Source organism: Cygnus atratus, chromosome 1 (genome assembly GCF_013377495.2).
Source record: "Cygnus atratus isolate AKBS03 ecotype Queensland, Australia chromosome 1, CAtr_DNAZoo_HiC_assembly, whole genome shotgun sequence".
Lineage (NCBI taxonomy): Eukaryota > Metazoa > Chordata > Aves > Anseriformes > Anatidae > Cygnus > Cygnus atratus.
The window spans coordinates 75773906-75787626 of record NC_066362.1 but is presented as its reverse complement, the minus strand read 5'-3'; the positions used below and the strand labels follow the sequence as shown (position 1 = coordinate 75787626).

The window sequence follows — 13721 nt, the reverse complement described above, 5'->3', positions numbered from 1 at the left end:
TGAAATATGATGATGCACGGCAAACTTGCTACATACTGACTGTGAGGAATCACAAACCAAAGCGGACAATGTTGCAACATCGCAGAAAGAGCTAAGGGGAAAAAGTAATAATCTTAAGTGCAAGGAAAAAAGAAGATGCCATTGTCTTTCCCCAACTTAGCCACTTTTAAATGTAACTTGCAAAGGGAATCCAAACATGGACCTAAAAAGAAACAATTCTGTTTCTAAAAACAGAAAAGGAAAACAAGTATCTGTTGCTAGCCAGAGAAAGTTCTCACTGAGCTCCATGAATTAAGTTAAAGGAGTTAAGAATTCTATTCAAGTATAACGAAGGCTGGCCAGCATCAGAGGAGCTGTTGATGCTACACAATGTATCAGTCTGGAATACTAAGGATAATAGAAAAGTCTGCTTTCCCATTGATCTGATTCAAAAGTAAATTCTGCTTCCCCTTTTGCAATAATGTTTGCAGTGACAGGCACTGTTCTTCCAGGAACCTCAAAGCAAGCCTGTAACAAGAAAAAGCGCCCTAAGGAACCTTTCAGGTAGGTCAATATAATTAATAGCAATCCAATGACATGGGGACCAAGATATGAAAACACATGAAGAAACCAGATTGGGAATTTTCAATGTATTTTATGGAAGTACTATTTCTAATGGTATGTGTGCACATTCTAATACATGTAAATATGATTAGTTTATCGCTTTCTCCCAGTAAACAGGAATAAGCTACAATATACTTCCAAGAGGTAAAAGAAAATACAGGAGTAGTTGCAGGCATGTTGTACACTCTCACTCTATCTTGTCTTGTGGTAAATTGTTTACACAACCCATCTGGAGGCACAGAAAAGTTGCACAGCTTATTTAAGGTCACAAAGTGCATCTCAGCTGTCTGCTTACAAGCTGTCCTGACTTCTCAGTTTCAACCATTACGCTACACTGTTTTTGTTACATTGCCAAGCCATTCCAATACCATTCAAATTTCACAATTAGCATTCTTTTCTAACAAATCATAATTGCTTAACTGTAATTCCCTACATTTTTTTAAGCAAGTCATCATCTTACCTTCTTTCATCAACATAAGGGTGTTCCCTCCCCTCCCCTAAATTCCTGCAGAATTCATGATGTAAATGTCACATCCAAGTTGATTTTGATTTTCATTATGCAGTCAGCTTGAAAATGTAGTATGACAATTTATCTTTGTGCTATTATATATCAGTAACAAAACGTATTTAAATTGAGAAAAATCTCAAAACTGTGTTTGATGAGAAAGTAAAAATCTGCAAGAAGCAGAGGTGGATGGGGAAATATCTAAAAGCACTGAGGCACAAGAACTATTTGAATTATAATATATAATCAAAGGCTTAAAATTGATATTACATTTTAAAACACTTCAGTCAAATTGAAAAGGTTGAGGTGGATTTCATTAAAGGTTATCAATGTAGGCTGAAGCTTTATATTCTTAATTAGAAGTTTTTCCTCTTTGTTGCTGTGGAATGAAATTTCAGCAGGTTTTAATTCTGCTCATACACTAACTATAGCTTTCCTCTGTTTTCTTTCTGAAGATACACTTTGAAAAAAACAAATGCACTTTGAAAAGTAAAGAAAAGTGTTTGTTACTATGAACCTACCTGGGCTTTTTACCATTTTCAATTTTTCCCACTTTATTAATCTCATTGAACTTTTAACATAATTACAGTTAAATGCACAAGAGTCTGCAAGTTGAAGACTTCATTTATCATGCACACTATATATCAAATCCTACTTGCAGAGAAGTCAATTAGGTATTTCCTTAGTAACATTACTGGCATAAAGGTTTGTCCACGAACCACTCTGTGGAATTTATCAGGTCAGAATCCAGATTTAGCTAATTGGAGTAGTTCTACTAACTCTAGCAGAAATGCCCCAGAATTGCAACATTATAAACAAAAGCAGAAACTAGTAGGTAGAATCATTACATGGTTACACAGCAAAAAAGTGGTCTACAACACCACTTAAGACAAACTGATAGAGGTAAGAGCCTATTACACAGTAAAAGAGTACCACAATATTTTAAGTTGGGCATGTAGATAGGATCCTAAGATACACTACAGAAAAATGAAGGTTTATGTAACTCAGATTTACATGCTACATCTTCTGCAAATAGACATCTCTGTATCACCATGATAACACCCATGTTTTCTTTCTAGTAGCTGTACAGATGGCCTTATAAAATTAGACTAAACTTCCTAAAACATCTGCTAAAATATTATTTATGATACCAGTTAAGATTCTAAAGCTATGATGCCATTTTATACCATTGGTATTAAGAGCAAAGAAAGCAACCTCAAAATACTAATGTGTTAAAAAGACATCATGTGAACAATTAAAATATGAAGCATTAACTTACCTCTGTCATTACCATGTCCTGGCATTTTTTCACATATTTGCCATCTGCTTTTACAATGGTCTGCAGGAAACGCAAGTATTCCACATGACGGCCATGGGTCTCAATGCAGTGTACAAAATGCTGCACCACTCTCTCACTGATTTCGTTACAAAGAAGGTAGTTATTCATGAAGATGTGCCGCATGGTTTCAGCTTCCAGAAGCTAAACAGATTAAAATTGAAACAGCAGATTTATTCTGAGGTTGAGAAATACACAGGGCTTAGGCTAGAGAAAGGCATACTGGTAAAGGGAGACTGAAAGAATACAGTGTGTACCAGCCCAGATATTAACCAGTAACCTTAAGGTTACTTTCCTTTCTGGATTTTATGATGACATTTCTCCACACTTTTCTATGACTCCAAAATGTCCTAAGTAGGCATAAAAATATATGCCCACATGAAAGGTGAAGACACACATACAGTACACTGCTAGATCACTGTGCTAGAGCACATCCAGATAGTATGCACTCTGCAAACTTTTACTTCAAACTTGCTCCAAATGCTCATGAGAGTCAGGTGTGCTCCTGGAGCACACACTTCTGTTTTGAATCATCTCAAAAGAATAAGGAATTCACAAACACATTGAGTTTATGCCACAACATGAACAAAAGCACAGTAACTGAGCTGACCAGAAAATTAGCTTCCAAAGAACACATATGAAAAAGTGAAAGCAGGCTCCATACTTGGCACCTGAATTAAGTGTTAATGTTGGATAAGATGAAATCTGAGATCTAGTCTCCATCACAGTCTGGTCAGCAGCCTTCACTAACTTCACAAAAAAGCATAAATAAAAAATAACAAAACAAATGTTTCCTCAAGTAATACAAACAAGTCAGAGGTCTACAGTCCTAATATTCACACTTTTTCTAATAAAAACATGTTATGCTCAGTAGATCTGCCACTGAGGGAGATGTTATTCTGTATGTCCAGATCTGTAAACACACACATACACAGAGACATATAGAACTCATTTTTAATCATCATCACCAAAAACATGGGTCAGATTCTGCAATCACACAAACTTCATGCAAGCATAATCACAGCATCTTATCCCCTGACTTACAGTCCAGATGTAAGTTAACTCATCCTAATAAATTATCACAGTCAAGCTACACACAATGTGATGATGTGACACATGTTAATAGATACTTCCAATAAACCCCATAGGTAATACTGTTTTCCACTTTTAAAACAGCAACACTGAAAACAATGAAATCGAGGGCAATGATAACAGAGAAAAGACAGGAGAGAGAAGGCAGAGAAGGCATAATTTAATTAAATTATTTATTTAGCACTGTCATTTTTCAGTGAGCCTAAATTTACTTCCATTTATAGTATTCTATTTAAAATGAAATACTTACCCCTGGAGTTAAGAATAAATTGAGATTTTTGTGGAGGAGAACTTGATTTTGAGGATTTCCTCGGCAGAAATTCTGAAGAAAAGTGTGGGCTAGATTCATAATTTCATTCATCTTTTCATCGCTCTGCAGAAGGAGAATGCATTAGCTGGATGTACCTTAACATACCTGTTATACCTGCACAGTGTGAATTCAGCCAGGAACAAAACAAATCTCCTGACTCTTTACAGTCCAGGAATTCTCCTTCTGGTAAAAGCCACTGATACAGTTTCCTTTAGAGTCCATTAGTGACTATACCTTACTCTGAATCTACTTGACTATAGGGAGTCACAGGTAATGGCACAAACACTAAAAGTTTCCAATTCATTCCATTCAGTTTTCTTAGCCTTGGGTCTCATGGCTTAGCCTACAGTTACTGTTCTATGAATTTCTGGAGGACACTACTGGTTGTTTTTTTTTTTTTTTTTTGTGGTTCTACTATTAAAAAAAAGTAATAACTGCAAGATATTAAAGGTACTGATCTCAAAGCAAGATCTCCTAGTGCACGTTTATCACTTCCTCATTAAAAAAAAAAAGCAGTAAGTGGCTTGATTTTCAAAAGTGTTGTCTAGTCTGCACTGATTTCAAGCTTCTGAAAAGCTTTGGTTTTTATAAAGCTACATACAAAATACATGTATATATGCGTGTGCACCTACACTCATGTTCACACATACACCCCACACAAATATATATGTCTGGTTTCATCCCGATTTTATATTCCTCTCATATAATATTCTAACCATGATGTGATAAACCATCTTTATCAACAAGCACTATTTTTTACTGAAGAAAGCTGAACCTAGTGTCTCTATCATAACATTAGTATATAACACTCAGGAAAACACAGCCCAGAGGAGCTTTTATCTCCTTCCAATGCTTCACATAAGATCTAGAAAGATGTGCTCCTCAAAAGGCTATCTAGATCATTCACTTGTATGCTCACTACCACTAAATCAGTACAAAATCACAACATCTTATGAAAAGCCTACAGATGGAAGTAGGCTGGAGGCTTGCCACTACAGAAACACTGAAATGATTTCAGACTTGGTCCTTGAAAGCTTATGTGTTCATCTTATGTACCTAGAATAGCGTTCATATTAGTATCTAACAGTGGAATTTAGATACCCTGCCAGGAGCTCCACTAAATCGTAATATCTAACTGTACAGTGTCTGCAGTTCAAAGGTTTGCCCATTTCAGAAATGGGATGACAGCACTGACATCCAGGAACCTTAGGTAGTCAACATTAACTCTTAGTAAAACATACTCTTTGTAGACACCCATATTTAAACTCGATCCCGATCCTAAATCCATTACTATTAAGGGAGAGTAAACAGCATCACCATTTTACATTTCTACCACAGTTCACTAAATTTGACGAGGAGAATTTTTCAAGTTGATTTTTGGGCCTTTTCAGGCATTTCTCTTTACTGAGTTCATGTCCTTTACCAACAAAATTATCAGACTAACCTTTTCATAGGGTATCTGCAGAAGGTCCAAGACTACCAAGTGGGCACCCATATTTTTCAGCAAGCGCTGCTGCTGATTTCGACACTTTTTATTCTGAACACAAAGTTTGCTGAGTCGAATCAAAATCTATAAATAAACAAATAAGTATGCAAAAAAAGAAAGATGACAGATAAAAACACAAAATATTTTAAAACAATTACTGAATCTACTTATCACAAGTATTTCACGCAAGTTTCTTGGCAGATATACCAACCTCTTTAACAATGTTGTAGTTATTGCTTTTATTGCTGTCTATCTGGGGTTTTTTGGTTCCATCCTCTATTGGACTCAAAATATTTGACTCCTGTAACAAAGAACATATAACAAAAGCTGATATATTGCAATTTCCTCAACATGAACTAATTATACAGAGCAACAAGTGAAGAAACAGCATCACAACACCTCATAAGGCACAGACATAACACAGATGATAAAGAAAAAGACTCTTCAATAACTATCCACCAGTTACTGTTCAGTGATTTAAAAGATTCACATTCAAGAATCCTTCTCTTGTTTTATCCTTCTCTTGTTTCATATTTCCAACATGATTTGAAACAATTATTCTATGTCTTCATGCTTCTGATTCTCCTAAAAAAATAACACATCCTTAAAACATTGACCAGACATAGAATGGAATCAACAAGGAATTCAGGCATTATGAGAATGGGAACCGTAACAGTATTTCAATAGCCACCACTTGCTCTGCCCAAAAACACGCGTTTTCAAATTTCATTGTGTTCTCAAACTTCCTAATGTTTTAGGAAATGGAATAATGCTAAAAAAGACATGTGCACACCAATCTGAATGTTTTTGTCACCTGAAACCCCTCTCTGGACTTTCTTAGTTGATTGTGAAGATTAGGAGTTCTATAAATTCCACCTGGTCTAAATTTCCAGCTAGGCAAGAACAGCTGACCCACTTGGCCATGGAAACTGTTTATAACAGTGTCAGCACTGCTGTTCAGCATGGTCATGTTGATCTATGCAACAACAGTGGATTTTTATTTGTTTAGGCTGTTAGTATGCATGCTGCCTTCTCTCTAGCTGTTTGAATCAATACTTTGGAAGATATTTCAGACTCTTTGCTATAATTAACCACTCTTTTCTGTTCTGGGACTGTGGGTTAACCAAGATTAATCTACCTGTTACTTTTATCAGCCTTCTTCCTCAATCAAAGTAGTTTTATAATCCATGTGAACTATACGTCTTATGTGGAAATGCTGATCAGCATTAAACTGCTGAATCCATCCCTTTTTCCTAACAAAATAAAAACCTGTTTATTGAACCAGTAATAGTATTCCAGGGGCTTAGTTATCAAGAGACAATCACACCACTGGGATACCAGAGACACTCAGTTGCGTATCTTGCCTTGTTACGCCCTGTGATAGACATTCTCTGTCACGCTTTTCCACAGGGGACAGGAAGTCATAGAGCTTAAGTCACTGAGAAAGGTTCTCTTCTGAGAATCTTTCTCCTCCACCTTTAGGATATGGGATTTTCTGAAAAAGAAATACTTTCTTTATTCATAAAGTTCACAGGCAACCAGGACATCACTCTGCACCAGTTTTAAGGTTGTTTTGTTTTAACAGCCCCCAAACAGAGGCCCAGGTTCTAGCATTTAGTCTGAGTAGTTCCCCACTGCTGACATAGTCTCATTCAATTCAGCACGATGGCTATGCGAGGCACTAATCTGCATCATGGCAGCACAGTTTTGCCCTCCATGGGCTATATTTATTTAACAGGGGAGTGAGGAGCATTCGCAGGCTTCAGTTCAAAATCTCAACCAATGTATGTTGCTTCAGGAGATGTTTGTCTAAAACACTTCCACAAGCAAGGCAATCTACCAAAGACCAGCACAGGAGAAGGGTAAGGAACACTAAACACTTGAGGGTGCTGAAAGTTTATACCATTTGAAACCTCTCTAAACTTTCTTATCAGGTTTTGAAGATGAGAAGTTCTGTTAAGTTTCACTGGACTGTATTCCAGTTTCACCTTTGAGTTCTTTTACTGAGAGTGTATATTTCTCCTCCTCAGATCTATGTTTCTGGTGCTACACCACCAACGCATCCTCCAGTGACTGGACAGTAAAGATCACACTTTGTGTAGTCCAGGGTATGCATAGACTCTTAACACCCTTACTAGAGACACCCATGCAAACGGGCTTTATCTACTTTTCCTTTACAAAGCAAGGCTCAGTTATGTGGGATCAATTTCAGCATTTCTTCCTAATGCTATGCAGTGTCTAATTCATGTCTGACCTAAGTCCTAACACTCTTTCCTGTAATTCTGGTCTCCACTTCCTACCAAAATGATCTTGCATGGCTGTAAAATCTTGTGTTATGGATACTTTATTTAGAAGAACAGGGCCACTGTTCTAAAACTTCTGGAGTCATGTGACTGTATTTAAAAAAACAAAACAAAACAAAAACACCAGTCTCTAGCCCTTGACCCGAAAAATGACCCAAAAAGATTCAAAAGCCCAAGGGGGGAAAAAAAAAAACATATGTATATGATTTTTTTAAAAAATCCTTACGCCAATCTTGCAATATGAGGACAGAAATGTGGGCTTAACATACAACTGTCCTAGAATGTAATTTAAGCCCTTGTGCACACTTAACATTGTTTGAGATAAAATAAGGACCTAGATGTTCATCCAGATCAGTACCAAATACTCAGGACCCATTCCAAAAAAGCATGGGATCTCACAGGGATATTTATCTGCTTGCAGCTAGTCACCTGCTTCATACGTTGTAGATTATGACCAGCACCTCACCTCCTAAATCAGACTTAAAATAACAAAGAGTAAATTCACTATAGTATTGCCAGGTAAAAATATTTCCTGCCAATTTAAGAATAATTTAACAGGGAAAAAATAATGGACAAGATTCTGAGCTACTGTAAACTGGTGCAGCCCTCATGGAATTACCACCAGATGATCTAACCAGTTGTGCAGACTACCTATTCTGATACTGATACTATCCACTCACAGGTCTGTCAGAGATGATATTGTGTATCTGCTGAAGCACTGCTAATCCATACAGATCCACTAATGTCTCATGAGGAAAAAAAATCAAAACATTCCACTTAGAGATGCTTCTGTCTCAAGCACATTGTTTTGTCACCCCGTCATGCAGTTTCTTTGCCATCGGGGCTATCTGTAGGAGTAAAAGGATCTTATTACATTTCAAAAACACATTATTGCTAAAAAAGCTTGTAATATCCAATTCTGTATCCTGTCTTCCCATTTCCTTTTCCATTCATTAAATGCATAAAGGACCATCTTCTTTCCTACTAGAGCTAAGCTTGAGGAAAGTAAGAAATCGCACATACTTATGCTCATGGAATCTGTATTCCTCTCCCATTCCACCACCACTAGACTTAGTTAATTTATATCAGAGAAAGACAAGGACCTATACTGTCCCAAGAAACTTGTATTCTCCTTTGAGGGGTTGGATTTTCCCCTTATAAAGCCAAAAAAAAATCTACTTTCCCATCTGAAAGGCATAGAGTGTCTTCTAGACATCTGTAAACATCCTCTGTCTTCTCAATAGCTCCTACTCTCCCACAATGCACAATGGCTTCTCCCACAATGGCTTCACAATGCCGTATCATCTCCACTTGGCTTCCTACTTTCTCGCCAGTGCAGGAGAATCTTGCCACAGAAGAAAATAAGGAAAGTGCTCTGTCAGAATTCGCACTTCATCTCTCCCCACTTCCTCTGATGAAAATGGAAGATTGGTAATAAACGGTGGTGGGAAAGCCTTCATTATCGACCATTTTGTCACAAACCTCAACCACAGCAACTCTTGCAAAACTCTGCATTTTCTCATAAACTCACACAGGAGTTAGGCAATTACATGACGACCTCAGCTTTCATTGAAAAAAAAAAAATTTAACTAACATCTGATCTTCAGGGTTCCAAACTCAAGTTTCAAGTTCAAAAGTCTCTAAAAATCACAATATTCCCAAAGAGTCTGGGAAACTGAAGGAAAAAGTTGCTCACTTCAAAAATCTCAATATTCTTAGGTCAATTTTATGTTTGGTGGAGAACAGGCTTACTCATGATGTTTGAAAAACGCGGGCTTGATTGTGCTTGTCTTTCCTAGCTGCAGAAACAAATATTGCCTATTCTTTCTTCAAGCAAGTCAACACAACAGCCAACACGTGATCCCTAGATGACTTCCATGGTTACAGTGTGATGCCATATACTATGTCTTGCTTGCGAGACATTAAGGAAGACAGCTCTGTAACATAAGAACGCAGTTACTGAAAAGAGCAGGAGAGAACTTTCACCACACTGGTGAAAGAAGTTTTATCTTCTATTCTGTCTAATCCTAAAGCTCAGCTAGAATACTAATTGTTCTTGCTTTTGCTATTTTGATTAACCAGATCACCAGTTTGCAGTTGTTCATCAAACTATACATTCATATCAAAACAATTTTAGCAGCAAAGGCTTTAAACTCACCTCTATTGGCTCTTCTCCCCCTTTGGTCTGATTATCGCCCACATCTCCACTCTCGTAAGTACTGTTTTTTTCAACCCACAGTTCTGATTTTTCTACAGTCAGACGTAGCTGATCAAGATCAGCCTTGATTTGCTTGTAGTTATCAACATCTTGATTAGACACCAGCAACTGAACCTGGAAATACAGTAAATTGTAAAGCTATTATAGCACTAGCACCAGCACTTACACCTGGGAAATTTGCTTGCCAGTTTCCATTTTAAGTCCCTCTTTTCAGATGTTTTTTGCAACCTTCCCTACGAAACTGAAACATGGCACAAACAGTCTTTTTAGCCTCCATTCACTAAAAACCTTTAACAGAGCTGTGGCTGCCCAAAGCAGGATAGCTATAACACTCACAGCATTCTCCCTCCTTCTTTAATAAGCTGCAAAACATTTTCAGCACAAGTAAATATATACAAGACCCTGAGCTCTCAGCAGAGTTAGCTCTGATGCTATGATGATGATCCTCATGGTATTAAAACAACACAATTAGAAACAGCTTATCCCATCAGCATGGTACTTCATAAGAAAAGGAAAAAAAAAAAAAAAGATGATATGACAAGGAATCAGGACATCCAGAGAAAAGTGAGAATGGCCAGCAACTTCAGTGATCACCTACATCACCATAATCAAATACTGATAAATATCGTACCTTTAACACTGTTAGAGCAGATCAGAAAAATTTGTTTGAATAGCTTACAAACTGATGTTCAGGTTCAGACAGTTTCCTGCCATCTGAGTGGATGCCTCTTTATCTCACTTTCATTTTTTGTACTGCTGAAATTATCTGTTCTTTCTTTTCATTATTTCTAGTTCTTGATTTAGCACGATTTACACATTTCCTTTCTTTCTAATGGTCTTTGCTCTCCCAAGATTATTAATTAAGATAATGTACCAACAAAATAACAACAATCTGTACAATAAATCAATAGGCACTATTAAGAAATCACACTTATTTAAAAGTATATAGTCACATGGCAGATAGAAACACTGACAGGGAAATTTAAAAAAAAATCACTACTTGCAGGCAAATATTCACTATTTTGTAACATTAAGTTTTCATCATTTTCTCTTAGTCTAGTACAATTCATTATTTTGCAGAATTTACGAATGCTGCCCATCCACAAATATTCATATTTCACGTTCTCTGTAGTCTTTTCTGTGTATTTGCCAATCAGCCTTCTCCTTCCTATATGAAAACATGTAAAGCTTCTCAAACTTACCTCATAATAAAAGCTATTTATGCACCTAACCAGCAAGGCCTAACTTTAACATCCAGGTGGGAGGCCATTATGCTACATTGCAAAAAAAAAAAAAACATTAAACAAAAGCTTTCCAGGTCTTTATCATTCATCTGTTTTTAAAAAGGAGAAACCTCCACATCTTACATAACAATAAGACAACATGCTAGCAAACTCCTGAAATAAGCATCAGATGGTCTTAACAACATATGTTATAGAGTTACATAACAGAAATGTGTCTGTCATCTAGCCCCATGACATCAGATTTCCCAGTACTAATCCCCTGACACATGGAGTACGCACATGCAATGGTATCAAGCAGAAAGAGTAAAAGCTGAAAACAGGCTTGGCTGTATTACTCGCTTTCTGTTATTTGGGCATGTCTGTATCATGCACAATGCAAGGACGCCTGAATTAGAACTAAAATTGAAAACATCGCATGTATAACAACAGTTTCACACACAGCTTAGGTAGTCCTGAAGACAGGAAAGTCTTGTTGCTGACACGGGTAAACGGTTTGCAGAACACAAGCTACTACCTCAGTCTCTGAGGGATCACTACAATAAGTCTCACTGTGGGATATGTGCGTCCCAGACGTTACCATGGACATACATTTTCAATAGTGGGTGCACAACTAGAATATACACCAGCACATATATTCAACTCTAACAACAACAAGAAAATCTCTGTTATTTGGGACTTTTAAGAAAAGTTCTTTTAGCATTATCAAGCTACAAACAGCAATTCAGGTAAGAAAAGCAGCCTTTGGAAATACTTTCCTCACAGTTCCCTGAAATAATACTATGCCCATCTGTACCTGTTTAAATGCTTGCAGAACTTCTGCTCTCTGGCTGAAGTGCTTAAAGAGCAGATGCAGAGCACCTGAGAGCAAAGGAGGGTAGTCGTGCATGATAAGGTGAATGAGGACCCGTAAAAAAGTTCTGCCCCCTTCATCATCAAGCTGAACCGCGTTTTTTTTCTTTTCTACAACAGAAATAGGGGAAAAAAAAGACCAAATAAAGTAAGTAAAAGCTTTTGACATAAATATGCCTGCACACACAATCTTCATTTGACAGAGCTCTTAAAATCAAATCTAATATGCTGTGGGATGTAAATTATAAACACCCCTTTAATGTTTTTTATAAGGACTTCAATCGTATGGTTGGATGTTGTTTTGGCAATCTTGTAGTAGAATGGACAAAATGGAATTAAAGTAAATATGTATAAAATGTGTCAAATATTGTGATTAAAATCCATATTGCAAAAACATTTGTTTATGTTGCAGATAAATTGTGCCAAGCTCGTTCACAGTCCAAACTAACTGAAGGCAACAGCATTTTATCAGAGATTAATTTGGCCCTATCCTTTTCACTCCTTCCCTTTTCAGCTGCTATTAAAATTTCATTCAAAAAAAAATAAACTAAAATTTTGTAGGAATTGCCAAAAGCATCATATTTCTGGAATCACTTTTACAATCTGGAGCAACAGAAAGCAGATTTACACATAATATATCAAAGCAGAAATAATGTTTCCAAAAAAACATTCAGTCTCTCTGTTCATTTTAAAGATGCAGATGCCAGGGGCTATGTGTTGTTTTACATTATGGGAGTTCAGGAAGAGGACTGGAGGCATTGCTCTCGCTGGTAAAGATTGAGAACGCATAAGGGACAGAGAGGAAAGATCAGAAATCCCATCGTGCGGATCTTTCTTCCTAGTTCCAGGAAAAACTTTAAAGTTTAAGGCTTTGTCTAAACGGGAATCATTTTTACTGGTATGATTATAAAATTGTACCAGCAAAGTTAAACCAATATAGTGATAATGGTAGTAACTCTCCAGTGTGGATATTTTTCTGTGCTTTTTTTTTTGTTGCTGTTGTTCACAGCATAGCTGAAACCACTTCCAGGACTCTGCAAGCATAACTTGTGATCTACAGGCCTCTGGTGGTCCAGAAGATCATGGTAAGTGGGTCCACAGTTGATCTGTGGAGTCATGAAATAGATTACTGTTGGCATTACATTCTTAGTAATGTCAAGGACAGGGTGCAATGACAACAGGTCATGTGATCAATAAGAAATAGTGAGGGTCAACAGTAACCTCCAGATCCAAGAAATATGGGATGACAGTCATAAGGTACACCAGAAAATGGTTTTTCTTTAAAAGCACCCATATGAGACATTGTAGAGGGAAATAAATAGTGTGTTTTAGCCCAATACACCTGTACACCATTCCCTAGCTGCCTTTGGGAACAAGGCAAAACTTTCTACCGTCTTACAACTATAGATGATCAAGAGGGTGATCATCGCAGTCTGTCAACCATTCATATGCACTGGGCTGTTTGCTTGTTTGAAATCCAGGTCTCTTCTGGCACATTTCTGTCTACAAGTAGGTTATGTAATAAGTAGCCGCCAAAGGAAGAGAAACGGGTATGAAAACACATATAGAATAAAGAGACATTGTCCATGATAATTATGAAGGTGAACAAAGAGATGAATATAGAGAAGTAAAACTTCAGAGAATATACCTGCCAGCAAACATGGTTTCAGCCTGAGCTGCAATCTCATCTATGTCAGGAACAATTGCTGGAAAACAATCAAAATAACATTTTATTATATTTTTTAACATACTGATCATTGTATAATCTGCACAGT

The 13721-nt window shown here is 37.0% G+C and overlaps 1 protein-coding gene across 1 annotated transcript in view; it reads right to left on the bottom strand.

Moving 5' to 3' along the window:
• Nucleotides 1–13721, bottom strand: part of ITPR2 (inositol 1,4,5-trisphosphate receptor type 2) — a 268862-nt gene that overhangs the window by 144410 nt on the left and 110731 nt on the right. The window contains 7 exon segments of the mRNA XM_035540839.2: nt 2388–2588; nt 3787–3909; nt 5291–5416; nt 5544–5633; nt 9794–9967; nt 11891–12057; nt 13581–13652. Coding sequence (XP_035396732.1) covers nt 2388–2588; nt 3787–3909; nt 5291–5416; nt 5544–5633; nt 9794–9967; nt 11891–12057; nt 13581–13652 — 953 coding nt within the window.